At 42.8% G+C, this 25,079-nt stretch overlaps 1 protein-coding gene across 1 annotated transcript; it reads right to left on the reverse strand.

Annotated features, from left to right (window-relative positions):
- Positions 1-202: 202 nt before the first annotated feature.
- Positions 203-4,735, reverse strand: EVX1 (even-skipped homeobox 1). Its single transcript, XM_063924844.1, has 3 exons — positions 4,327-4,735; positions 2,182-2,420; positions 203-1,860 (listed from the first exon to the last, which is right to left on the reverse strand). The coding sequence occupies exons 1-3, from the start codon at positions 4,718-4,720 to the stop codon at positions 1,336-1,338; spliced, it is 1,158 nt and encodes a 385-aa protein (XP_063780914.1). The 5' UTR covers positions 4,721-4,735; the 3' UTR covers positions 203-1,335.
- Between the last annotated feature and the right edge of the window lie 20,344 nt (positions 4,736-25,079).

Here is a 25,079-nt window from a genome sequence, read left to right on the forward strand (position 1 = left end):
GTTCTTCGAACTCCTGAAATGTCGTGTATTTATGTTGTGGTTTCATATCAGGTCTCCTAAAAACTTTGAATAGGATGGCAAATGACACCAGTAAGATACTTGAATGAAATTGTTATATGTCTTTGCGATCATTTTATTGCGATTTTTAACAGAGTATTGTAACAGTGTTTTAATAGTTTATCATCAATATTATATTGGACGGTGTTAAATCATCATCACAAAAGACATTCTTTGCAAAGAAATATCAAACCCAGTTCTGAAATTATTTAAAATAAAGGCTAGCATTAAACAGAACTCCAGGTAGATATTTTCTATGCAGCCCTACGTGTGCAACAAAAGCAAATATAAATAACGTAAAACAATTCAAATGTAAACTAAAAATCCCTGAAAATCAAGTATGAACAAGAAATATATAGTGGGGGAGGGAAATAAGGAAATAGCACACAAGCCATGAAAGTGAATAAAAAAAACTGTACACAGGCATAATAGATTGGTTATAATAGCAATCTTCTGCATGTGCACCAATTTGCAGAAAGAGTTGGCTGGTCTGTGGAGATCTGGCTACTTAATCCTTTCCCTGTGCGGCTTGTTAAGATCTGACAGAAGGTTTGCACTTTCAGAAAATTATTATACATTCAAAAAATCCTCCTTACATATACATCACTTGATAATTTAATCAGTGTGCCTACTTTGCAGCAGCTGAGGATAAACCACTGGCATTTCACGTAGAAATATGTTAATTCACCACACAACTCATCTTTATCCCACAGCTCAGTGTTTGATCCTACCCAAAAAAAATAAACAAATAAAATAAAATATATTTATAAAAAATGAACAGGAAATATATACTATGACATTTTGATACAAAGATACCCATCCACAGAATGTGGCAGAAAGTGTGGTTTTGTAAAAAGATAGTTACATTGTAGAATGTCATTGTAATATAATAATACTGTGATCTGCTGTGGCCTAGAAAAAAAGCATTTCATATACATTTGGAATAAAAATCATTTCTAAATGACCTTTTTTTTTGTTCTGTGTTAACATAACATTCAAGTATTCCAGACTGATCATTCGTAATCTACATTTGTCCTCCATTTTATCAGTGACTCTCTCATAAAGTAAAGAAAACCGTGGTAATGCCTATAAAATGATCATTATTTAAAAGTAGTCCTTGTTGTCTTCTGAGAGATAATGAGTTACTTTCATAGTTAATTCATTGATCTGGAGAAGAAAGCTTGTGATGACCTGATAAATTATGTTATGCCACCTCCTGGGTAGGTGCATATTAAGACATAGACATGGCAGATAGAGGATAGGTGCATGGAAAGGCCTTTATCTGGTCAATGGAACTTCTTCTCTCTGGTCTAGAGGGACAGAGCTTTTGCTCAGTACTGAAGGGGTGAAAGTCAGGAAGGAGTCTGATCTTGATGACGGCGAGCAGTTAAAGTCAGTTCCTGCGGCCCTTTGTGCCAGTCCATTAGGAGAGCTGGAGTGACATGCCAAACAGGAGCAAGGGTTGCCACCAGCACCAAGTCCATGAGCAGGGGTAGCATAAATTGAGGGATGTCGAAATGCACATAAGAGTTCTGGCCTGGGGTAAGGATGAGAGAGTACTCTGAAGGTGTCCAATGGTCTCAGTGGGGAGCTGAAGGGAGTACCAGCTGAGGCTGAAGCAGTACCAATTCCCATGTGAGAATAGTAAGGAAGAGGTAGGTGAGATGGGAAAGGATAAGGTAGGTTGCCAGTAGCTGCTGCGTGGCTCATCATATAGGTGTAAAAGGCTGGGTCTGCAGGGTGAGGCCAAGTCATTGCCAAACGCTGCCGCTTGTCCTTCATCCTCCTGTTTTGGAACCATACCTGGAATCAGAGAGAGGAGCAGTTTAGTGAAAAGAGAACAAATAGAGACTCTCGGTACCAGCTCTGTGTGTGCATCACTCAGAAGCTCTATAGCCTAAATGTAAGCAAGGATTCTTCTATAGGTAGGCCTATAGGTAGACTCAGTGTCCATATATCTAGCTGGACAAGTATGGTGAACGTTTGGAGTAACCCAACAGTTATTGTCTACATAATTAGACTTGTGAACGCTGCTATTAGAGAGTAACAAAGTAATGTATCATTCTGCCATCATATGCCATGTATGCCATCTTAGCACTAAGTAAGGAGTGATGTGTGCAATACCTTAATGGTGGTTTCTGGGAGGTTTAGGGCTGCAGCCAGTTCACATCTCCTAGGCCTCGATACGTAGTTCTCCCGGTAGAATTCTTTCTCCAGACGTGCTATCTGTTCCCTGGTGAAAGCTGTCCTGTATCTCCGCATCTGGTCCGCAGAACAGGACAGAGAGCTGTGAGATCCAGCACTCCCCTTTGATGAATCGCTCCCATTCACAGGGCTGCCACCCATAGCCTCAGAGCACTGACCTGCACACAGGAGTCAAACACAGGACATTATGCTGCAGTCATGATCCTAGCAAACCCTCATTTCCCAAGTATGTCTGTTTATCTAGCACCTTAATGGAACCAAAACATGAAAAGCCAATCCATTCAACCCAGTGGGTCATAAAGGATAGATTAGCACAGGGCATTAGGAAAGGCACACAACAGACTAATCACTTCATGTTGTTTGGCCTTATAATTGCACTGTTTTGCTGTGGAACCTGGTAGCTACTTTAAATGGATTTATTGCTATTAGTTATCTACATGAATCCCTAAATCAGTCCCTGGTTTTACAAACACACGTATTTGCTGATACTGACAATGTAGTAGCAGCAGTAGTAGTAGTAGCAGCAGTAGTAGTAGTAGTAGTAGTAGTAGTAGTAGTAGTAGTAGTAGTAGTAGTAGTAATAATAATAATAATAATAATAATAATACATGATGAGAGAAATATCGGAGAAATCCCTTCAACATTATTTCAAATAAATGAATAACTAACTAACTAACTAACTAACTAACCTGCTAACTAAATAAATAATGAATAAAGCGATTTCCTTAATAGAAATGATCTACAGAAAATCCCATCTGAAGTATGCACCGATCTGGTAGACGCAGTGGGCCTTGGAAAGGGGCCCTTGTGTGAAAATCTGCATGCATACATTGGGCTAGTAGTGACAGGTCTATTCTTCAGCATTATCCACACCGGCACGTATAAAGCGACTTTACCAGGACTACAACTGTCCATTAAATTAGCGTGCATGTTCCAATTTCACAGTCAGTGCCATCAGTTAGTTCAGCAATCTATGTGCTAGTCGATAAATTAAAGATAATGGAAAACAGAAGGGATGACTTGTAATGAAAATAGATATTCATTATATTGGAATATATTATAAACAAATACTGCACAGTATCTACCCGCTGATACTAGTATGCCAAGATCAGTTACGTAAAAATGAAATTATATATATATATATATATATATATATATATATATATATATATCTATCTATCTGGATTGTTATACTGGCTCGTGGTTCGTAAACTGCTAGGTCTCCAATACAGTAGCAGAGGGCATGGGGTATGGGAGGGTCTCTATGACTAGCGTCTTTTCAAATGCAATCTGAGCATTGTGCTGGTCTCCTAAAGGTATTTTCTTTTCCTCTTTTAACATTTCAGAGACAATTTCCGAGCTGGCGCCAGCTACCCCTGAAAGTGAGAAGATCACTGGGGTCTGTGAGGCAGCATCCCCGCCGCAGCTTGGCAGGCAGGAGTCTCCAGTCCCATCTCATTGTCTTTATGGTCACCTATACACAATGTCCCAGACAGGCTTCCTCTACTCAATCTTTGATCTTGGACTCAGGGAAAGGTGTTAAGCACCCTACAGTGATTAGCCTGGGCTCAGTCCCCAGCACAGGCTGAAAGGTGCCCTCAGTTACTGATCATAGCATACTAACACACCGACCAGTGTCTATGTTTTACAAAAACAACCTTTGCAATAATGTTACACCATGCAAACATGTACAACATCACCAGTATCCAAAACATTCCATCGCATACTGTGTATGCAGTATGTGTACAAGTGTATACGTGTGTGTGTGTGTGTGTGTGTGTGTGTGTGTGTGTGTGTGTGTGTGTGTATACAAAAACAAAACAATTTCTGCTAAAATGGGTAACTATAGCTAGAAGAGTGGTCTATTATATATGACTATCTATCTATCTATCTATCTATCTATCTATCTATCTATCTATCTATCTATCTATCTATCTATCTATCTATCTATCTATCTATCTATCTATCTATCTATCTAGATAAAGATACACATATGCATTCGATCCCCACATGTCCCAGCACTGCAGCCCGGGCAATTGGATGCAGTAGGTAGGTGTCCGGTACCTTTGCTATGCGGATAGTCGCTGCTGGCCGCCGTGCAGTCTGGGGTGCAGCTCACTTCTATCTCCTCGTAGAAATCGGACTCCGTGTCCGAGCTGCTGTGATGCCCTTTGACGGTCCTGGAGTCGGGGCGGGGGGAGGAGAGCAGCATCGCTGCCGACCTCGTACTGTCCGGGCCGGTCCCTGACACCACTTCCACCTCCTCCTCCTCCTCTGCTCTCTCCCTGGCTGCCAACGACACGGACCTGGGGCTCAGGCAACCTCTGGGCAGCATCTTCTCCTGCGGCTCCTGAATGGGGCTTCCCACTGCGTCCGACAAATGAGACATTCTCTTGCCAACTAGTGTGCCAAGCTGCCCTCCCTCCAGGAACATGAGCATCTCCTTCCTGGCTTCCATTGTGTGAGTGTGAGTGAGCCAGGGATGAGCAGTGTGCAGAGATAGAGATGACCCTGTGCTGCCTGCACCCTTCCCTGTGCTGTACTGGCTCTGGGAGGGATCACCATTGCCCTCTTCTTTCTAAGCTGTCATCCTTAATGGTGCAATCGTCATTACTGTACCACTGCTGACGCCACTCATTGATTGCTGCTGGATAAATAGCCACGTCCGCCACCTCCAAGATGAAAGGGAAGCCGGAGCTAATGGTTTATGGTGCTGATGCCCCAGATGAACACGGATGATGCAGAAAGTGTGAACACAGATACACATCAGGGGCCAGCATAGACTGCACTTTGCTTACTGTTCCAGGGGGAACCATGTTTGAACATTTAATAGCTCTCACCATTTCTTTTACTTGATAATTAAGTAAGCTTTTAGTTTATCCTTTGTTGCATAATTGAACAGAGGATTCATAACTTCCACTTTGCTGGGGAATTGTATTATTATTATTTTTTTTTTTTAACACAAGACTGGAGAATTGTTGGTCAGTATACTCACTTATAATGCACCATGTAGGCAGGATTATAACTTTTTTTTTTTGCTGGGATGAGAATTTTCTGATCAGGAGCCCATTAGAGATTCACTAGTTCTATTCTAAACTTCAGCGATCAAAGTTAAAGTGCTTGTTTTTTTCTCTCTCCAGGTTTCTGCAATACTGGATCTAAACGGAACTGTCATCTCCACCAAGCCATCGCCTGTCACTGACTCTGCAGCATGCAGGTAATGAGCAGCTATTGTGCTATAAAGGACCTTTTCGCTGGGATTTATGTAGATGCTCCCCTTGTTCTCGCAGATAACGTTTTAAAGTATAGCACTGCAATTTGTCGATGTATTATTATGATTATGATGATTATTATTTGTGTGTGTGTACACACACACACACACACACACACACACACACACACACACACACACACACAAAAGCACGCATTCTGATTTGTTCCAGAGTCACTTTTAAAGGAGTCTATTTTCTAAAAATATATGACATATGTTAATATGTTACTATTAATATACAATACAGCATCCACATTAATATGATTTATAAGGCAGATTTTATATTGGACATACGATTTTCACACACTGAAGCTTGAAATTTAATATCAGGGTTTTTTGTTTTTGTTTTTTTTAATAGACTCCCCTACTGTATTTAGATTTCCATCATAAAGCGGAGTCTAGGCTCTCACAGTCCTCTGAGAATATGGAGAGTAGAAGTATGAATGCTGTTCTCCCAGGGGATGAAGCTATGGGAACAGTTATGTATTTTATAACAATCTCCAGCACGCTGCCATATGGATGATGGGGGAAGCGTACCTCTCCTGGAGATCTGGCTGGGGGCAGCTATCATATCATGATGCTCTAAGACGAGGGCATGATAAATAATAGCAGCAGCCTGTACATAGCACATTCCCTGCTTTAGAATACGTGGGGATGGGAAACACCTTTATATAAAACCACCAGTTTGCTTTGCACCGTACACATGTGACTGTGGTACCCCTGTTACTCTCTACATGTAAATGAGTCAATAAAATGGTAATCCAGTCAAAACAGTTTCACTTTACTAGGAGCAGATTTCAGGAATACGGTTTCAAAATAACCCTTTTTGTTTCTAACACGGTCTATGTTCCCAGTAACAGGCACTTCTAGCACCTTATTGGAAGAGGACGGGGTGTCTGGTCTTTCTCAGCAGATTCTTGGCTCCTTCCTCCCCAACAATTGAAGTGTATTGAACAATGAGCAGGTAATGCCTTTTATTCCTTGCATCCATTGTGTATCCTCAAAGCGATATTCATTGTATCACATGCTAAGTGCTCTGTGGATGGGCATATGTTAGGCAGAGATATTGTAAATGATGTTCTGGAAGGCTGTCTGACACTCAGCAGCTGGAGGCTGTATGTGTGCAATGCATGGCTGCCTTTAACCTTTTGAACGCTGAATCAATATGCTAAGGAGTCAGCTTGCACACAGGGGGTTAAGCACACCATTCCTAGCTGCAATATACCCTTTATAAATGGTCGGGCAGCATTCAAATACGGATTCCCATTATTTCTGTTTTTTTTTTTCAACTGGATTGGCTTTCAGTGTATTTTCTTGCTCCCTCTTTTTAATTATTCTTTAGTTACTCCCATGACAATAATTAAGGAGTTTAATTTGTATTACACAGCACTTTACCTTTGATATCCGTGCCATAGAAAATGTAAGATCATCTGTTCAGTCTGTGTTTATGCTACAAATGACCGATGTCCCCCTTAGTGTTAAAGTAAGAAGTAGTTTAATCTGCACAATGCAGTTTTTTTTTTTCTCTTGTGGAGGGATCATCATGAACATTTGAGACATCAATGACACAATTCGTAAGGCGATGGTAACATATGACCCTACTGGCCACTGCACTATACTGTAGTTTGTACCTTTGTAAACGGGAAAGTATGGTCAAGAAAGTGTTTTCACTGAGTACACAGTGGATCATTTACACTGTCAGGCTGCATTGCATAGCTGCATGACAAAATATTATAGACTAGAAAAAAATACAAACTTCAGTTTATGAGCGAAAGCCTATAAATCCTTGAAATAAACTTTCTTCTAAAATAGGCTATATAATAAAACCACATTACATTATTTCTGAACAGTAACTATCTTTAGATCTGCATTTAATCAAAACGTGCTAAATACTGGTGCTGTGTAGGGTGGTCTTAATTTCAGAGTTCAAAGATAATAAATACAATCAATTTTGTTCCATACATGGACTATAGTTTTAGCAGTATATGCTAATTCTGAATTGAACTGTCAGCGATTTAACCTGCAGCTTGTGTTTAGTCGTGCATTTTAAAGAAATGTGAATATTTTTAGGACCTTATAAACAACATATGAAATACATGTCTGTCTGTCTGTCTGTCTGTCTGTCTGTCTGTCTGTCTGTCTGTCTGTCTGTCTGTCTATCTATCTATCTATCTATCTATCTATCTATCTATCTATCTATCTATCTATCTATCTATCTCTATCCGTACTCTCTATCACTGTGTACTAGTGGCAATACCTGCCAACATCTACCCACAACATAAAGTAAGGGGATTGAAACATTTTATTTTACGCTTTTGTGGCAAATTATAGTTGTATCTCCTCATTTGAATTAATAAAAAACACACGATTATTATGAAACACCCGCCCCCCCCCCCCCCCCAAGGAATTTAAGAAGCAATGCAGGATTTGCCATGTTTATTGGTATGTTTTAAAAGGTCCATACTCTGGGTGATGTAGGATAAGGGGCATATTTATGGGTTTTAGAGACGATAATTATAATTTCTTATCACCCTCGCAAATATGGATTGATTAATAGGCCTCCGCATACTTCAGCAAGTTTTTACAGATACAAGACATTAAGTAATTTCTATTCAGTGTGTAGTGCCAATATCTATCTATCTATCTATCTATCTATCTATCTATCTATCTATCTATCTATCTATCTATCTATCTATCTATCTATCTATCTATATATCTATCTATCTGATCTATCTTGGTTCAGTCATTGCTGAACAAGACAGTACAGTGACATACATGTGGTGTAGGGTTGGGTGCACGGATAGATATCTAAACTCCTGATATTCTAAACAGAATGATCAGCAACAAAACAAACAGGCAAAGAAAGATCATGAAATAGGAAACACGTAATTAAATTGCGGATAATTAAAACCAGAAACAACTATCAGTATGCAAAGTAGTCACAATTAAGTCATTAAATAGTAAAACGATTACTCGATTGTTGTATACAAACTCAGTCAAGGAAACAAGGACCTTCAGACATAATTAGAATGCATGTACCTATTTAATCCATATTGGCCTGCAGACCCCAAATACGATTTCTTTGTAATCTCCGAATTTACTTTGCACAAGATGAGAATTGGACTGTAGAATATCAGTGGCAAGAAAAGTGCACTTGTATTATTATTATTATTATTATTATTATTATTATTATTATTACTACCTACAATAAATAAAATTATTGACGTGTAAAGAAATGCTGTCGAAAGTATTTTGTAACTGGGAGATGACTGTATAAAAGTACTCATCAAAGGCAGCATCTGATATATACATTTCGTGAGTGTTTTGCCCGAGTTTATGGATTCAGAAATGTACCTTAAAGTAATTAAGAGTGCAGAAATTATCCTGCAGTCACTGAATATGTAATTACCTGTCACCAGAAGTCCCGCCCCTGCACTGGCCACTGCTTGTCACTTTGATAGCCTCATCTCTGCCTCCATTCGACAAAGAATATATTGCTGACATTAAAATTTCCTCAAAATGCGAAAGATTTCACACAGCACAGAAATTAAATGTAAATATTTATAGTTAGTTACCTGTATATACCCACTTAATTCGCGTGTGATTCCGTTCAGTTGGGGTGTCCATATTTATGTTTTGGGTTTTTTCCCCCATTGTTTTTTATTTGCATTAGACTAAAAATATCAACTGAAAATGATACTAATTAAGGTTGATACAAATATAACACTGTAGAAGGCACACTGCCCATAAACAAATATTGCACATGCGTCTTAAGTGGACCAATTTCTGCTGCAGACGTGCACATTGCAACAATGTTAGCAAATGTTACTGGCTCATTCATACTGTCTCGTATGCGATTGCTTAGCAGAACTGTTAAATTTGCTATAAAAAAAACACATATAACAAACACAGATGGACATTTTATAAAGAAAAATATATTTAAAAACTGTCTCCCATATTTTCGGAATTAATATTTTAAAGAAATCATAGACTACCTGCAGTACACTATCACATATTGTGTGTGTGTGTGTGTGTGTGTGTGTGTGTGTGTGTGTGTGTGTGTGTGTGTGTGTGTATTAATATTTATATTTATTTAGTGCAAGAGTATAGTCATTAATGTTGAATTGTGCTTTTCTGTAAGCAATGTGAGCTGCAATATTTGTGAGGAAGGTGGTAAATATGGTAGGGTAGGAAAATGGGATTGTTTGTATTATTTATATTTATGTGAGCATTAAAAGTAAGGCATCCATCTCTTTGTACCTCTATTTGAGCTCACTATACACACTTTAGTACATTGTTTGTTTAGGCTGTAAGAGGATACTTTTAAGTTAACCTGATTCAGAGTTGCATGAAGACTACCCATTTGAATCCAAATTGCCTGCTTGGAACTAAAGGTAGATCTCTGCCTGTATTCAGTTATCTACAGTATGCTGCTGCTCCCTCTCTACTCATCTGCTTGTTGAAGTAGTCCTCATCATTACCTGTGCACATTTGCACCAGCTCTTTACCTGGTGCAAGAGATCCATCAGAAATCAGATAGAGCTCTACGTAAACTCAAATATGAAGAGCCTACTACATGCCCTCAGAACACATAGGGTCAGGGAATATTTATCAATATTTGAGGGATATTAAATAGTTACATAGTCAGTGAGGTTGAAAAGAGGCAAAATGCCCATTGGGTTCAACCTGTATTCTGCGTTAATCTGTTCATATTATAATGTGCCTGCTGAATTAATGGTTTAGTACCGATTGACAGCAATGATTCCTACCACTCCCAGATTATTTTAATGTCAATATGCTAAATGCTAAAGCCCAGGATACGTTTTCCAGTTAGAAATTTGTCCAATCCGTTTTTAAATGCATTTACAGAGTCTGCCATTATTACCTTCTCCGGCAGTGAGTTCCAAATCTTTATTGCTCTTACCGTGAAGAACCCTTTCCTACGTTGTGTACAGAATTTTCTCTCTTCTAGCCTCAGCGAGTGCCCACATGTCCTATACAGAGTTCTTTTAATAAACAAATCTGCTGCTAGCTCCTTGTAATCACCCTTTACATATTTGAAGATATAAATAATGTCTCCTCTTAGTCTCCTCTTTTCTATTGTGTACATATTTAGCCTAGTAAGCCTCTCCTCGTATTCCAGCAACTCTAACCCTTTAATCAATTTAGTAGCTCACCTTTGAACCCTTTCTAGTTCCCCGATATCTTTTTTATAATATGGTGCCCAGAACTGAACACAATATTCCAGGTGCAGACGTACCAATGATTTGTACAACGGCAGGATTACATCCTCGTCCTTTGTCTCAATGCCCCATAATGCATGCAAGCACTTTACTTGCCTTCTTTGCTGTACTTTGACTTTGTGTACTATTATTAAGCCTATTATCTATGAGCACCCACAAATCTTTTTCCACCTTAATTACCCCTATATTTTCTCCATCTAGAGCACGGGTGGGCAATTATTTCAGCTGGGGGGCCGCTTAACACTTCCAGCGAATATTCGAGGGCCACACACAAAATACTCAAAAAGAGTCCCCTTTTTACACATTACGGCAGACAGCGTGCCCTTTTTTTTTACACATTACGGCAGATAGCGTCCCCCTTTTTACACATTACGGAAGACAGCGTCCCCTTTTTACACATTACAGCAGACAGCGTCCCCTTTTTACACATTACAGCAGACAGCGCCCCCGTTTTTACACATTACGGCAGACAACGTCCCCCTTTTTACACATTACGGCAGACATCGTCCCCCTTTTTACACATTACGGCGGACATCGTCCCCCGTTTTTACACATTACAGCAGACAGTGCCCCCGTTTTTACACATTACGGCAGACATCGTCCCCCTTTTTACACATTACGGCAGACATCGTCCCCCTTTTTACACATTACGGCAGACATCGTCCCCCTTTTTACACATTACGGCAGACATCGTCCCCCTTTTTACACATTACGGCAGACATCGTCCCCCTTTTTACACATTACTGCAGACATCGTCCCCCTTTTTACACATTACGGCAGACATCGTCCCCCTTTTTACACATTACGGCAGACATCGTCCCCCTTTTTACACATTACGGCAGATATCGTCCCCCTTTTTACACATTACGGCAGACATCGTCCCCCTTTTTACACATTAGAGCAGACAGTGCCCCCGTTTTTACACATTACGGCAGACATCGTCCCCCTTTTTACACATTACGGCAGACATCGTCCCCCTTTTTACACATTACGGCAGACATCGTCCCCCTTTTTACACATTACTGCAGACATCGTCCCCCTTTTTACACATTACGGCAGACATCGTCCCCCTTTTTACACATTACGGCAGACATCGTCCCCCTTTTTACACATTACGGCAGATATCGTCCCCCTTTTTACACATTACGGCAGACATCGTCCCCCTTTTTACACATTAGAGCAGACAGTGCCCCCGTTTTTACACATTACGGCAGACATCGTCCCCCTTTTTACACATTACGGCAGACATCGTCCCCCTTTTTACACATTACGGCAGACAGCGTCCCACTTTTTTACATATTATGGCAGACAGTCCCTTCCCCCCTCCCCTAAACCCATATTGCAGATTTTAACTCCGCGGCCTCCCCACCCCTAAACCTATATGGCAGCTGAAGCACTGATCCAGGGGCTGGTTGGACAGGGGGTTTACCTGTTTGTCACAGTGGCAGACGATCCCCGCTGTCCGATGATCCGCGCTGCTGCTGCCGCCTGGAGTCCCTGCTGATGTGGCCTCTCCTGCTCCCGCTCGCTGGCCACCGCTTCTTCTCCTGGCTCAGCCGTCGCTCCTGCTCACTGCAGTGCCCGCCCCCCGTGCCGCCCATCGCGCGCATGGTAACAGAGGAAATCCCGGTCAGCTGACCCTGTGACGTGACCGGGATTTCCTCAGCGGCGCCGCGTCTGAGAGCAGTGCAATGACAAGCGGCCTGTCGGGCCGCTTGTCATTGCACTCTGGTGGGGCACAGCGGGCCAGGCACGATCGGTCCGCGGGCCGCATCCGGCCCGCGGGCCGCATGTTGCCCACCCCTAATCTAGAGTGTAGGATGCATGTGTGTTTTTTCCCCAAAATGCATAACTTTGCATTTATCTATATTAAACCTCATTCCCCATTTAGACGCCCAGGATTCCAGTTTAACAAAGTCATTCTGTAGAGACTCCACATCGGTTTCTGAATTGATTACCTTACACAGTTTAGTATCATCTGCAAAGAATGACACTGTGCTTTCCAGGCCTATTCCTAGATCATTGATAAATATAGTGAACAGCAGTGGGCCAAGAACGGACCCTTGTGGTATTCCGCTGACTACTGGTGCCCAGCTGGCGAACATCCCTTTGACCACTACTCGTTGTACCCTGTTATCCAGCCAATTACCTATCCATGTACAAATAGTATTTCCTAGGGCCAAGTTCCCTTAATTTGTTGACCAGTCTCCTATGAGGCACTGTATCGAAGGCTTTCGCAAAATCTAAGTAAACCATGTCCACTGCTTTTCCCTGGTCCTCAAAAACATCCTTTATCATGGGGATATCCTTAAAAATTAAGTATCCTCCAAATGTACCATGAAGGAACTGCAACAGATATCTCTTATCTGCTGTGGGCCCTTTATTTTTGACAGCAGCTGCAGCCCCTATAGGTTTAGCTGTCAGATATATTAAACTCTGGAATATGAAAAATTCCAGAGTTTGGCCCCAGCAGCTAACTCCATTTAAAAAATTGCGTTAACCCATGATGACATTTCACAAAAATGACTGGCAGAGGGTTCCTACAGAACCCTACCCAGCAATGGCCACCACAAATACATGGTCAGTAGGCTGCACATGTGCAGAAGTCCTGATAGAGGAGTGAAGAGACCACTGATGCGGTTACTTCACTCTGAACACCTCACAGGGACGAACTTCAGGCACCCAGTTGATCCATTTGAACGGGATTTATTATCTTATTGCTGCAAATTGCTGTGATAAGAAATTACAATTATCGTGCCTAAAACTCTCTTATCCACCATGCAAAGAACTAGTTGCCACCCATGTACTTTACCACAAATGGAATTATGTCTGATATGTGTTAAAATCTGAATCACCGGTAGTTGCTCACATTTGTGTATGTTCAGCTGCATAGCATGTGCAGTGTGAAGATCACCAGACCCATCCACTCAAATCAGACTTGTCTGTAACTCAGAACCAACCTCTTTGTGTTGTCCAATGGGTCTTAAGGTCCATACACACTTGACGATAAAATGAGCGACGTCGCTCATTTTATCGTCAAGTGTGTATGCCGCCAGCGACGACCGATGCACGGCTCCACGAGTCGGCAGCGATCGTCGCTGTCGGTAGGGCATGCACGCAGGATCTGGACTGTTGTCCATGACCTGCATGCAGGGCTGCCGGAGGCGTGACGTCACTGAGCGATATGAGCGGTCATATCGCTCAGTGGGGGTCATTCCGAGTTGTTCACTCGCTAGCTGATTTTAGCAGCATTGCACACGCTAGGCCGCCGCCCTCTGGGAGTGTATCTTAGCATAGCAGAATTGCGAACGAAAGATTAGCAGAATTGCGAATAGAAAATTCTTAGCAGTTTCTGAGTAGCTCGAGACTTACTTCTACACTGCGATCAGCTCAGCCCATTTCGTTCCTGGTTTGACGTAACAAACACACCCTGCGTTCAGCCAGCCACTCCCCCGTTTCTCCAGACACTCCCGCATTTTTCCTTGACACGCCTGCGTTTTTTAGCCAACGCCGGGAAAATGCTAAGTTGCCACCCAGAAACGCCCCTTTCCTGTCAATCATTTACCGAACACCAGTGCGACTGAAAAGCGCCGCAGACGCTACAGCAAAACAGCTACGTTTATAGTAAAATAACTAAGCGCATGCGCTTTGCGTACCATGCGCATGCGCAGTTAGCGACTAATCGCAGTATAATGAAAATCGGCAACGAGCGAACAACTCGGAATGACCCCCAGTGTGTACAGTCGGCCGCCGACCGGCTGGCCCGGGAGGGGGAAACATTAGACGATGTCGCTCACAGAGCGACATCGTCTAATGTGTATGGGCCTTTACAGACAGGCAACGTAGAAATGTGTTTATGTGTTTCCCACAAAATCAAAAGCAGAATTTCAGAGCTATGGTTCTGAAAATACCTTAAATCTTTACAATGTTTACCAGTACTACTAGAAGCTTTATCACAATGAAAGTACATTTTAATATTTGTGTCATTGACCCTTTAAAACTTGTCGAAACATTTGAAGAAATGTCTGTGTGATTTACATGAGTTATTCTGATGTAATGTATATATGATAATATATAAAATAAAGTATGTTTTTGTTTACTACAGTGGAGGCAAGTAGTTATTAGCTGTTGGGTGCTTCTAAAACAAATTCTATTTGTGTTTAGGATAAATCCCCAAAATTCCAAACACTTGTTTGTCTATACAGGATAAGAAGCTTTAACAAGGACATGCTGATCAAATAATACTTGGCAGGATCTTGGTGCAGTAGAGCCACGCACCTGTATAGCTAAGTTGCAGAAACTGAGGTCTGTCAGTGCTGCGTATAAGATGACACAAGGGGGGTCATTCCGAGTTGATCGCTCGCTGCCGATTTTTGCAGCGCAGCGATCAGGTGAAAAGACATCATTTATGCACATACGTATGGGCCGCAATGCGCACGCACGCCGTACAGGTACAAAGCCCGTTGTGGTTGTGCACAGGTTCTAGTGAAGTTTTTCTTTGCACTGACAGCTGCAAGAAGATTGACAAGAAGGGGGCGTTTCTGGGTGTCAACTGACCGTTTTCTGGGAGTGTTTGCAAAAACGCAGGCATGTCTGAAAAAACGCAGATGTGGCTGGGCGTTCGCTGGGCAGGTATATGACGTCAAGTCTGGACAGGAATAGGCTGAAGTGATCGCAAGCGCTGAGTAGGTTCAGAGCTATTCAGAAGCTGCACAAACTGTTTTTGCAGAGCTCGGCTGCACATGCGTTCGCACTTATGAAAGCGAAAATACACTCCCCAGTGGGCGGCAGCATAGCGTTTGCATGGCTGCTAATATTAGCTAGCGAGCAATCAACTCAGAATGACCCCCAATGTACAGGCTGATAGTTATTATACTTTTACAGCATGTTCTTGTTTAGGGGTTATACACACTGTCATATAAGACAAGTGGGAGATGATCAAAGTTTGGAGAGAGATGAATTGGAGAGACAGAAGCTGATTGGTTAGTACTTTATCTCTCTCTCTTTATCTCCAAGCTTTGATATATCTCCCCCTAATTCTCATATAAAATATTGCTGAATATTTGTCCATCTCTAATTTCATCCCAATTGCATATCATTTGGGGGTGAAAATAGCTTTGAAAATATTATCATAAGGCAAAAAAAATAAAAATTTTAATGATTCTGAAGGTATGTACACATGGTGCGATATTTCTTTCGATTATGACTATATATGACTGCAGCGTTTAGTCAAAAAGCGGCACTTCTGCGCATGCGTAAGCACCACAATGCGCACGTGTGACGTACTTTCACAACAGCCAAAGTAGTTTCACACAAGGTCTAGCGAAGCTTTTCAGTTGCACTGCTGGCCGCAGAGTGATTGACATGAAGTGGGCGTTTCTGGGCGGTAACTGACCATTTTCTGGGAGTGTGTGGAAAAACGCAGGCGTGTCAGATACAAACGCAGGTGTCCTGGGGAAACGCAGGCGTGGCTGGCCGAATGCAGGGCGTGTTCATGACGTCAAAACAGGAACTAAATAATCTGAAGTGATTGCAAGCGCTGAGTAGGTCTGGAGCTGCTCAGAAACTGCACAATCTTTTTTTGTTGCCGCGCTGCGATCCTTTCGTTCGCACTTCTGCTAAGCTAAAATACACTCCCAGAGGGCGGCGGCATAGCGTTTGCACGGCTGCTAAAAGCAGCTACCGAGCGAACAACTCGGAATGAGGGCCATAGTGCATATTGCACCGTGTGTATAGTCCTTGTAATGCCGATGCGCGGTCCCGCGGGATCGGCATTGCAGCGAAAAATAGACTGTGCAGGCAGCGCAACATTGACTATATCAGTGGGGCCGGGCTCCGGCCACGTCGAATAGTCAATGCCGTGCTGCGTGGTGCGTCGCGCCGTGTGTACACAGCCTTAGGGGTACATTTACTAAAGCTTCTAAAAATAAAAAGTGGTGATGTTGCCCATAGCAACCAATCAGAGTCTGTCTATAATTTTTCTATTGCATTCTAGAAAATGATGAAAGAGACATGATTATAAAATAACTAGTTAAAAAAAATGTATATCGGGGCACAAACCTGTAGGTCTGTAGCAGCTACCAGCAAGCTGCTAGTATTGTCCATTTAGGACTGTAACTGTGTTATGGCAGCTTCCCCAGTGCCCTCTTATCTCAGAGAGTAGGGAATAGCCATAGGGGTGAGTACAAACAGCACAGGCACACACAAGAGTGTTTACAAAACAGCAAAAATGCTGAAATAATACAAATGCATAAAGTAATACAACATAGCATGTCAATTATGTTTTCATTCGATCACTAACATCCCCTTGAGTATGAGTCAACCAATTTCCAGTATTTACAGGATATTTCTGTAGGTGTCCGAGAACCAATTACCTGATCATCTTACGTCTGCCTATTATTCTTTTCTTAACAGTTATTTATATAGCGCACACATATTCTACAGTGCTTTGCCGAGAATATTTAAGCCATTCATATCAGTCCCTGCTCCAATGTAGCTTACAATGTATATTCCCTATCACATGCACCTCCCTGTGTAGGAAGAAACCAGAATCCCATGCAAACACAGGGAAAGTATGCAAACTCAACACAGATTGGTGGTGATAGGGGATTCAATTTATGACCTCAGTGCTATGAGGCATTAATGCCTACCATTACATCAACAGCCTATCTGTGGAGATATTTAAAAGTGTTTTTTAACTTTTTTTTAAAAGCCATTTTAATAATAATAATAATAATAATAATAATTATTATTATTATTATTTTTTATATATCTGGTGCCATAAGGGTTCTGTAGTGCCTAACAATGTACATAAATAGATGAGCAAAACAAGAAAACAATAACTTAAAGTATAAGGCATTGCAGGACAAGTATATGGTTTATGAACATTGCTTTATCAGTGGCCATAACAATCAAATAAGCAGACGGATGGCAGAAACCAAGGGTTAGGTGCCATTCTAGGAAGTATGGAGTAGATGATAATATAAGTAAGAGAAGGAAAAGCATATGAGGGAAGAGTGCCCTGCTTGTGAGAGCATATATTCTATAGGTGAGACACAGATGATGTAGACACTGAGCAAGGGCAGTGGAATAGTATAAGAGCTGGATGGCACTGATGATAAAGTGAGTCTTGAGAGCCCATTTGAAGTTTTGAAGGGAGGAGGAGAGTTTGATAGGGAGGGAGTTCCAGAGGTAGGGAGCAGCACGGGCAAATTCTTTGAGGCGTGAGTGGGAGGAAGTAATCAGCTGGCCGGAGAGGTGGCATTCATTTGTGGAGTGAAGAGGGCAGGCAGGAGTCTGTCCTCATCCTACTGTAAATGCATGGATAAATAATGAGGATTGCTTGTCTGTATGTTACTGTTTCTTCTCCAAAGTGATTATTCTATTTTTGTTTTAGGTAGTTCTTAGGTTCACAGGAAGGAATTCTCAGTATAGGGTTCTAATTTGTTTCTTATCCATTTATCTTACAGGTTTGTGTGAAGTCTGCTATCTCTTACAGGTCTGATGTCCTCCTGTATAATGCCTGTACCAGCCATTAGTATGGTCTACAAAGGTATTTGTGTTGTAGACTTCTACTGATTTGTATCTACTTGCCTTGGGAGGCGAAGACACAGCATTTCACATTGGGGTAACATATTGATAAATCTGCTTTGTCGCTTTTTACATATCCACATACACGATTTACATAACCACGCTGACTATTTAAATATACACATCCATTATTTACATAACCACACCCACTGTTTGGCAAGGCATCCAAAGTACACCACAACTTACTTTTCAGAGTTTGGAAGGTGGATGGGAGCATTCTCATGACAGTTGACCTTAATACATAATTGTAATTTCAAACACAACGTACAATGGAGGTCATTCTGAGATGATCGTAGCTGTGCTAAATTTAGCACAGCTACGATCATTCACACTGACATGCGGGGGGACGCCCAGCACAGGGCTATCCCGCCAAGCATGTCAGTGCTGCCCCCCCCCCCCCCCCCCACAGAATTGACAAAGGCATTGCACAGCGGCGATGCCTTTACACTTCAAGAGTATCTCCCGACCAGCGCAACTTTAGCGTTCTGGCCGGGAGATACTCATCACTCCCCGGCCCGCCTCAGCTGCGTGTGACGTCACGCAGCCGCTGCGGCCCGCTCCCCCCCCATTCGGTCCTGCCACGCCTGCATTGGCCGGACTGCACCCACAAAACGCCGTTCCATCCCCCCGTCCAGCGATCGCCTCTGCCTGTCAATCAGGCAGAGGCGATTGTAGTGGCCCGATGGCTTTCGGCCTTCTGGCATGCGGCGGCGCATGCACAGTTCTGACCCGATTGCACCGCTGTGATAAACTGCAGCATGCGATCGGGTCAGAATGACCCCCAATGTCATTCGTGGATTTAGTGGTAAGAAGTCAGGAGTAAAGGAAAATAGGTTTCTCCCATGACAAATGCTTTATCAGAAATACCTTTCATAAGTTTATATCCTGCAAAGGTGTTTTCTACTCTTTGCTTCAAAATCAATTCAAGGAAAATGCACTGTGTTCAGGGATGCCATACCTTTTGCAGACAACCGTATACTAGATGATGATCATTATCATTTTTACACGAGGGGCGGATTTAGGGTCAGGGCGCCCCTAGGTACAACAGTAACAGCCACCCCTCTGACTAATTTTATTACTTTCATTGATTAGTTTTAATCCCTCATTTAATAATTGGCAGTTTAATAGACTGATAAAAAAAAAAAGCCGGGAACTATGACATTCCATTTTAAATTATGCATACATGTTTATGGATTCCAATGTATAGATAGACAATGTCTAGGTAGACAACCAATAGGTCAACACCATATGGTCGACAGTCAAAAGTTTAAAAGGGTCAAAAGGTTGCCAGCCAAAAGCTCAACAGGGTCAAAAAGTCTACATGGTCAAAATGTCGATATGAAAAAGGCCGACACACATATGGTCAACATATGATCAACATATGTTTTTTAGGGTTTTTTCATGTGTTTACAACTTTTACTGCATTTACTATCCATTACCTTCAGTAACCTTGTGGCGAGCGAAGCAGACGAGCCACCGAGCCCTAAGCGTGGCAAGCTAAGAGAGCCCGCGAAGGGGTGTGGGGCAATTAAACAAATTTGCTATCCATGTCACAAACTATTACTTTTAGTAACCTCATGGTGAGTGGAGCGAGCCACCAAGCCCAAAGCATGGGGAGTGAAGCGAGCCCGCAAGGGGACGCATTTCATAAATTTTGGGGGGGGAAAATGTTTAAAAACACAATATTACACACCACCCACAAAAAAAATAGTGTCGGCCTTTTGATCTTGCCGACATTTTGACCATGTTGACTTTTTAACTGTCGACTTTTTGACCCTGTCGACCTTTTGACTGTCAACCTTATGGTGTAGACATAATGGTATTCAATTGTTTGAAAAGTCATTTGGGTGTCTGTTTTTTCCTATCTAATAGACGGGGAAAAACAGACACCCAACCGACTTTTCAAACAACTGAATTCCCCCAAATGACTGTCTACCTATTAAAAGTCTATCTTCTGTACCACACCCCGTATTTACTAAGTAGGACAGCTTACAGAGGCAGTATGTGCATGTCCTACCATTTATACACAACTCACCATATTTTAATACTCACAACTCCGGAGTCTAGCGTCGGATGCTGCAGCCGCAGCCGTCGCGGAAGAAAATCCCTTCCAAAATGGCCACTGCGCATGCGCAGTATGAATTTTATCTCCAGAACATGGCAGGCGCCATGTTTCTGGAGACCTGCGCATGCGTAGTAGACTCCGGCTCAATCGTGGAGAGGAGGGGGCCCACCTGGAGTATGCATACGGGCCCTCTCCTCTCTTAAGACGCCCCTGTCATGATGGCATATGGGGCCTAATTCTGAGTTGATCGCAGCAGCAATTTTGTTAGCAGTTGGGTAAAACCATGGCCCTCATTCCGAGTTGTATGCTCGCTAGCTGCTTTTAGCAGCATTGCACACGCTAGGCCACCGCCCTCTGGGAGTGTGTCTTAGCATAGCAGAATTGCGAATGAAAGATTAGCAAAACTGCTACTAAATAATTCTTTGCAGTTTCTGAGTAGCTCCAGACATACTCACAGATTGCGATCAGATCAGTCCGTTTTGTTCCTGGTTTGACATCACAAACACGCCCTGTGTTCGGCCAGCCACTCCCCCGTTTCTCCAGACACTCCCGCGTTTTTCCCTGACACGCCTGCCTTTTTTAGCACACTCCCGGAAAACGCTCAGTTACCACCCAGAAACGCCCCTTTCCTGTCAATCATTCACCGATCAGCAGTGCGAATGAAAAGCGCAGCTGAAGCCACAGCAAAACTGCTAAATTTTTAGTTAAATAACTAACCGCATGCGCGCTGCGTACCATGCGCATTTAGTAGCAAATCGCAGCATAGCGAAAATCGGCAACGAGCTAACAACTCGGAATGACCCCCTATGTGCACTGCAGGAGGGGCAGATATAACATGTGCAGAGAGAGTTAGATTTGGGTGTGGTGTATTCAAACTGAAATCTAAATTGCAGTGTAAAAATAAAGCTGCCAGTATTTACCCTGCACAGAAACAAAATAACCCATCCAAATCTAACTCTCTCTGCACATGTTATATCTGCCCCCTCTGCAGTGCACATGGTTTTGCCCAGTTGCTAACAAACTTGATGCTGCGATCAACTCAGAATTACCCCCATGGTATAGTAGAGATTTTGCTACTACTCTTGTGAGATCTCATATGCAGCTCGGAGCAGGCAGCTGCTGTGGAGATAGGGCAACGACACCTGCAGCTGTTGAAACTTATAGCAGCAAATGCCGTAACAGTAAGTGTCAATGCCCCCTCATATCGGTGTCCTATACATTGCCCCCTCATATCGGTGTCCTATCTTTTAGTTAGCAGTGCCGATATAGACAGGGGCACACAAAGTACATGCCATTCAACAGGGTCTGCAACACGTGACCAGCTGTCAGGAGACCAGCGGTCAGCGTACCGACGCCAGCATCCCGGTAGCCAGGGCCACTGCAAGGTTCCTCAGCACCGTAAGCAAATTGACAGCACGCCCCCCCCCCTCCCCCACCAAAATACAGAGCCCCTGTGTAACACATATGTAAATATACCATAATATAGTAATTTGGATCCATCCTACACTGCTACATTATTGGATCCTCAAGTGACATAGGGAGCAGTCATGGGTGTATCAGGGGTATAGGGAGGTCAGGGACATAGGGAGCAGTCAAGGGTTTGTCAGGGACATAAAGAGCAGTCAGGGGCATAGGGAGCAGTCAGGGGTGTATCAGGGGCATAGTAAGCAGTCAGGGGTGTATCAGGGACATAGGGAGCAGTCAGGGGTGTATCAGGGGTATAGGGAGGTCAGGGACATAGGGAGCAGTCATGGGTTTGTCAGGGACATAAAGAGCAGTCAGGGGCATAGGGAGCAGTCAGGGGTGTATCAGGGGCATAGGAAGCAGTCAGGGGTGTATCAAGGACATAGGGAGCAGTCAGTGGCACAGGGAGCAGTCAGGAGTGTATCAGCAGTGGCGCACCCAGGGGGGGGTTTCCGAGCATCCAGAAACCTCCCTCCACTAAAAAAAAAAAAATTTTTTTTTTTTTTTTTTAGCTGCATGAGTATTATTAATGGCTGTCTAGCGTCCTCTGCAGCCTGCTGTCTTCCTGGTGGCACTTGTAAGTGCAATAAAAGTTTACTTTATTTTAATTATAGTACATATATATCCATGTGCATACATATATACACATGTATATACATACATATCACACACACACACACACACACACACACACACACACACACACACACACACACACACGATATATATATATACATGTGTATATATATGTGTACTGTATGTGTGTGTACATATATATATATATATATATATGTATGCATGTTTAATATGCTATGTATATGTGTATATGTATGTGTGTGTGTATGTATATATATATATATATATATATGTTTAGATATATGTATATATATATATATATATATATATATATATATATACACACACACATACACAGACACACTAGTTTTACGGACCCAGCATATACTGGGTCACCTCAGTCCCCACCCCCGTGATTGGCTCCGCCCAGTTCTGGAAACCCCCCCATGCAAATCCTGCGTTTGCCACTGATCAGGGATATAGGGAGCAGTCATGGGTGTATCATGAGAGGAGCTTTTTCAAAGAGGCGGCCGCTGGTCCCTGGGGAGTGGTCAGCCGGGGACCTGGAAGTAAATTGTAAAAGCTTAGCTGGCACCTGCGATGTGCTCTGGAGCTGGCTCATAGTTAGAGGCACGCTGCGCGTCATCCTCTAAGGAAAGTTCTGCCTCTGGGTGCTGGGCGGCATTATAAATAAATAGCTTCTTAAACGCCACTGGCACCCGTACTCCTACTCGGGCTCCAACAGCTCCATGGCCAGTTTGGAAGCAAATCTAAATCAACATGGTCATTGGGTCAGGCGGGGGGCGGGGTACTGGGGGGAGCGAGCATCGCAGGAGGGACGTGTGGCTCTAACCCAGCGCGAGCAGGGAACGAGTTTCCCTCACACCCCTCATCACTTCCACAATCACTTCCTTAATTTATAGTTGTTGTTATTGCATCAGCGCCGCCCGTCAAGTGCCAGAGCCCATAGGTAGCTGCCTAAAGCTGCCTAATGGTAGCGCCAGCCCTTCCGGCAGCCGGGGGGGGAGGCGAGTGCACCTGCAGTTGCCACGGGTTCTATTCCCACTCTATGGGTGTCGTGGACACCCATGAGTGGGAATAGTCCCTGTTGGTCGGCATGCCGACTGTCGGGATTGTGAGGGGGTGGGATGTAGGGGGAAGTAATGTGACCGGTGGTCTCCTGACCGTTGGTCACATAACTACATCCCATTCAGCACGCACCGCTGCTGTAATACATGGGGGAGTAGCGGTATCGCTGCACATAACGTACGCTGATACCACTTATCCCTTATATCAATGTTTCATATAGCTACCCCTTAGATTGTTACATTCCTCTTGAAAAATAATCCTAATTGCCACAATATGTAGCAATAACGATTCTTCATTTTTATTTTTCAATAAACATGCCCCCAATAATCTCCACAAAAAAGCTTGGAATCAAGTGATTCTCTTTTCATTATAAATATATATACACCACATTTTATATTGTTTTTAAATCAAACACAGCACTGTCCAGCACTGCTATTGAAGACAATAACCCAACTCCTATCCCTACACATACCCCTAACCCACCCGTCCTGCAGCTTACCACTAACTGTCCCCTCCTGTAGTCTAACCGTAACCGTCCCTTCCTGCAGCATAACCCTAACCATCCCCTCCCGCAGCCTTAACCCCTGCAGCCTAACCTTACCCCCCCTGCAGCCTAACCCTCCCCTCGCAGCCTAACCCTAAGCCCTTAAACCTAGCCTCAACCCTCCCTCCTCCTAGTGCCATTGCCTGATTATGCCTTGGGGGTCCTGGGGCACTTAGGAAAGGGGAAATCGTGTGAAGGTGGGATGTATATTAGATTGTGTATACCTCCCAACATGACCCATTCCAGAGAGACAAAAATGCTCTCTACTTCGACTTCCCTCTTAATATATGATTGGCATCCTGGAATGGGTCATGGTGGGATGTATGGATTGTGTATATTAAATATAAACCAATGGTGTATATTAGATTTAAACTAATAGTTTAATAATCCCTGGGTACTGTTTATAGCTCCACCTAATATATAGACAACTATTTTATAATGTTTTCTTGTAATGGAACAAATACAACTCAAAACAACCTTAAAATAAACATAGAAAAAATAAATTCTATAATTTATCTTGCAAAAATGCAATAGCTGCAGCTTCTGTACTACTTACACACTAGGACAGGACGCAGGAGGACTCTATGTGTCTCTCTCTTTAGGACTGAATGCTCTCAATAGATAACAGGTTACACAGGACCCTGACAGCCGGGCAAAGAGGAGGAGAATGAAGAAAAAGTGGGTGGTGAACTCTGGCGCAGGGAAAGTCTGCCCAATCAAACCCCTAAACCTGCCCAAACAACAGGTGAGAATCAATACAAAATGGAAAAAAGGGGGTATGATCAAAGGCGCCTGAATGGGTGGGAAGGGAAAAACGGGAAGGGATACAAGGTATACGAGGTGATTACTTGGATTATGACATAAGCAAAATAAGTAAATATAATTAATTTCAACAATACTTGATGTATTCTTCAAACGGGTCTCAATCAGAACGTCCGTCTATGGTAAGAAGCCTCAATGGATATATAAAATAGA

The sequence above is a fragment of the Pseudophryne corroboree genome, chromosome 5 (genome assembly GCF_028390025.1).
Source record: "Pseudophryne corroboree isolate aPseCor3 chromosome 5, aPseCor3.hap2, whole genome shotgun sequence".
NCBI classification, from domain to species: Eukaryota; Metazoa; Chordata; class Amphibia; order Anura; family Myobatrachidae; genus Pseudophryne; species Pseudophryne corroboree.